Source organism: Silurus meridionalis, chromosome 6 (genome assembly GCF_014805685.1).
Source record: "Silurus meridionalis isolate SWU-2019-XX chromosome 6, ASM1480568v1, whole genome shotgun sequence".
Classification (NCBI taxonomy): Eukaryota; Metazoa; Chordata; class Actinopteri; order Siluriformes; family Siluridae; genus Silurus; species Silurus meridionalis.
The window spans coordinates 6038546-6041054 of record NC_060889.1 but is presented as its reverse complement, the minus strand read 5'-3'; the positions used below and the strand labels follow the sequence as shown (position 1 = coordinate 6041054).

General features: G+C 39.7%; 1 protein-coding gene across 2 annotated transcripts in view; it reads right to left on the bottom strand.

The window, feature by feature from the left end:
- LOC124386874 (outer dynein arm-docking complex subunit 3-like) overlaps window positions 1-2093 on the bottom strand; it is a 7557-nt gene extending 5464 nt beyond the window's left edge. The window contains exons 1-6 of one of the 2 annotated variants that reach the window (XM_046850906.1): window positions 1941-2093; window positions 932-1053; window positions 696-773; window positions 354-515; window positions 197-232; window positions 1-10 (exon numbers count right to left, since the gene is read on the bottom strand). The exon at window positions 1-10 is cut by the window's left edge and continues 92 nt beyond it. In XM_046850906.1, the coding sequence (XP_046706862.1) occupies window positions 1-10; window positions 197-232; window positions 354-515; window positions 696-773; window positions 932-1053; window positions 1941-2025 (493 nt within the window). In that variant the 5' untranslated portion in view covers window positions 2026-2093. The remainder of the gene's footprint in view (window positions 11-196; window positions 233-353; window positions 516-695; window positions 774-931; window positions 1054-1940) is intronic. The other variant, XM_046850907.1, reaches the window with a different exon arrangement.
- Window positions 2094-2509: the final 416 nt, after the last annotated feature.

The window sequence follows — 2509 nt, the reverse complement described above, 5'->3', positions numbered from 1 at the left end:
CACGCTGGTTCTGCATGTACACACACACACACACACACACACACACACACACACACACACACACACACACACACACACACATTCATCCGACTATACACAATCAAGCAAATCAATTTTTACTAATAATGAATATAGTAAAAAGGGGAGGGACATTGTAGGGTGTGGTAATTGACAGGTTCGGGACAAAGAAAGTGACCTTTTGGGGCTGCAGATCAGCAAAGTCCTCTTTGTTCTGTGGATGAGGAACATGCTTACTAAACACACTATCATTACTGTGTGTGCAAGTGTGTGTGTGTGTGTGTGTGTGTGTGTGTGTGTGTGTGTGTGTGTGTGTGTGTGTGTGTGTGTATTACCGTGGTGACTCTGTCAGTCTCCAGGCTGGGGGTTGAGCTCATTAGGTTGTACTCAGCATTCAGTTCCACCAGACGCTGGTGCTGTTTGTTTGTCACGTGTTTCAGTGCGTTCAGTTTCTTTACCTTGTCACACACTTTCTGATCGAGAACTTGCACTGCCTCCTACACACAAACACACACACGTATAATACATTCAATGTGTTATAATTACATTGATATTTCTTTATGTAGAAGTGGTTCAGGTGAACAATATGGTGTGTGTGTGTGTGTGTGTGTGTGTGTGTGTGTGTGTGTGTGTGTGTGTGTGTGTGTGTATATGTGTGTGTGTGTGTGTGTGCTTACCTTCCCAGACATGTTCCTGTACGAGGCCTTTTCCGAGCTACGGGACTGAAAGACATCCCTGATGAGCTGCTCATCTCCCTGCACACACACACACACACACACACACACACACACACACACACACACACACACACACACACATGGTACAGAGCCATTGTGTGATGGATCATTTGGTCTTGAACAGCTACTACTGCTAATAATAATGACATAAGAAGATAAAGACAGTGTGTCCTCACTGCGAGCGTCTCGGCCAGTTTCCTGTGGAGGAGTTTATTCTCATGTCTGAGCTGCAGGATCTTCTCTCTGTTCTTCTTTATTATACTCTGCGAGCTCTCAAACTGTGTTCTTCTGTCTCCCTCTAGCAGACACACACCGCAGCAACCCAACACAACACCATGATACCACAGCAACACAATCATAACATTATAACACACAAATACACACAAATACACACACACACACACACACACACACACACACACACACACACACACACACACACACACACACACAGATCTGTTTTCATTTAATTTTGTTGCTGTGACACACAGTAAAAATAAGAATTATTTGATTTAACTCCTTTGTGAAAAACGAGTGATAGACAAACAAGTGATTCATTATAAGAAATGAAGTGCACTAGGCAGGGTGTAGTGATTATTATGGAGGATATGTACATTATATTTAATGGCTCCACATCACTGCTGTAATATATAACATCCTGCACTGAGATGTGTGTACTGTGCAAAACCAGGACCTGTTTTCTCTGATAGGAAAATGACAATGGCTATAAAACCGACCATATGGACCACATAAAAAACATTTCTAAAATAATTTTTGAAACACAACTCCTACTTCTAAAAGATCTGTAATGTTACATGTATGTGATGTTAGGTGTTTCTTCCTTAATTATTATTATTCTTTTTTTTTTATAATAACTAATCTTCCTGTTTATTTGCTTTTATACATAACAAAAAACTTGGAAATGAACACTTTTTGTATTTTGCTTTACATAACTGACCTCTAGGTTTAACAACAATAACTCTTTCAGATAGAACAGCTTTTCCTTTTTTATTAGCTTTTCCACAGCATATCTCAAAACGTTCACTTCTATGGTTAGGTTTAAAAGCAATTTTTATAAAAACAAACAAACAAAAATAAAAACACATTTTTCTTGCCTTTTCATGCTTTTTTAATTTTTTGTAACATATATCAAAATCACACATTTGTGTATGTATATATACTCACCCAGGAGTTGGATTTTTCTCTGCAACTCTAAGATTTGGTCATAAATCGGAGGTCTGATGATCTTTTTTCTGAAACTCGCCGACATTTTTAACTACAAATAAATTTTCTGATTCTTAAACACTCGCTCTTTCTGTGTTCCTAACCCAGCGCGCGTTGCTTAGCAACCAGGACACTTCCGGAACAGGCGTGGCCCGAATCTCTAAGCCACGCCGAGAACTTAACACACAGAAGTGTGTGTGTGTGTGTGTGTGTGTGTGTGTGTGTGTGTGTGTGTGTGTGCGCGCGAGACTCCAGGCTGTAATATTAAGTTTTTGTTTTACTTTTTATTCTACAAGCACACACTGTAACACGCTTTATACACATTATAACACACTCCGCAAACAACTATACACACATTCTAAAATTCTACACACACTGTAACACACATGCGCAAATCCCTACACTTGCCCACTTTTCCTGCTTCTAACACATCAGCTTTGATGTGCGACGTATCCCACCCACTAACAGGTGTCATGATGAAGAGATAATCAGTGTTATTCACATCACTGCTCAAAGTGTTATAACATCAT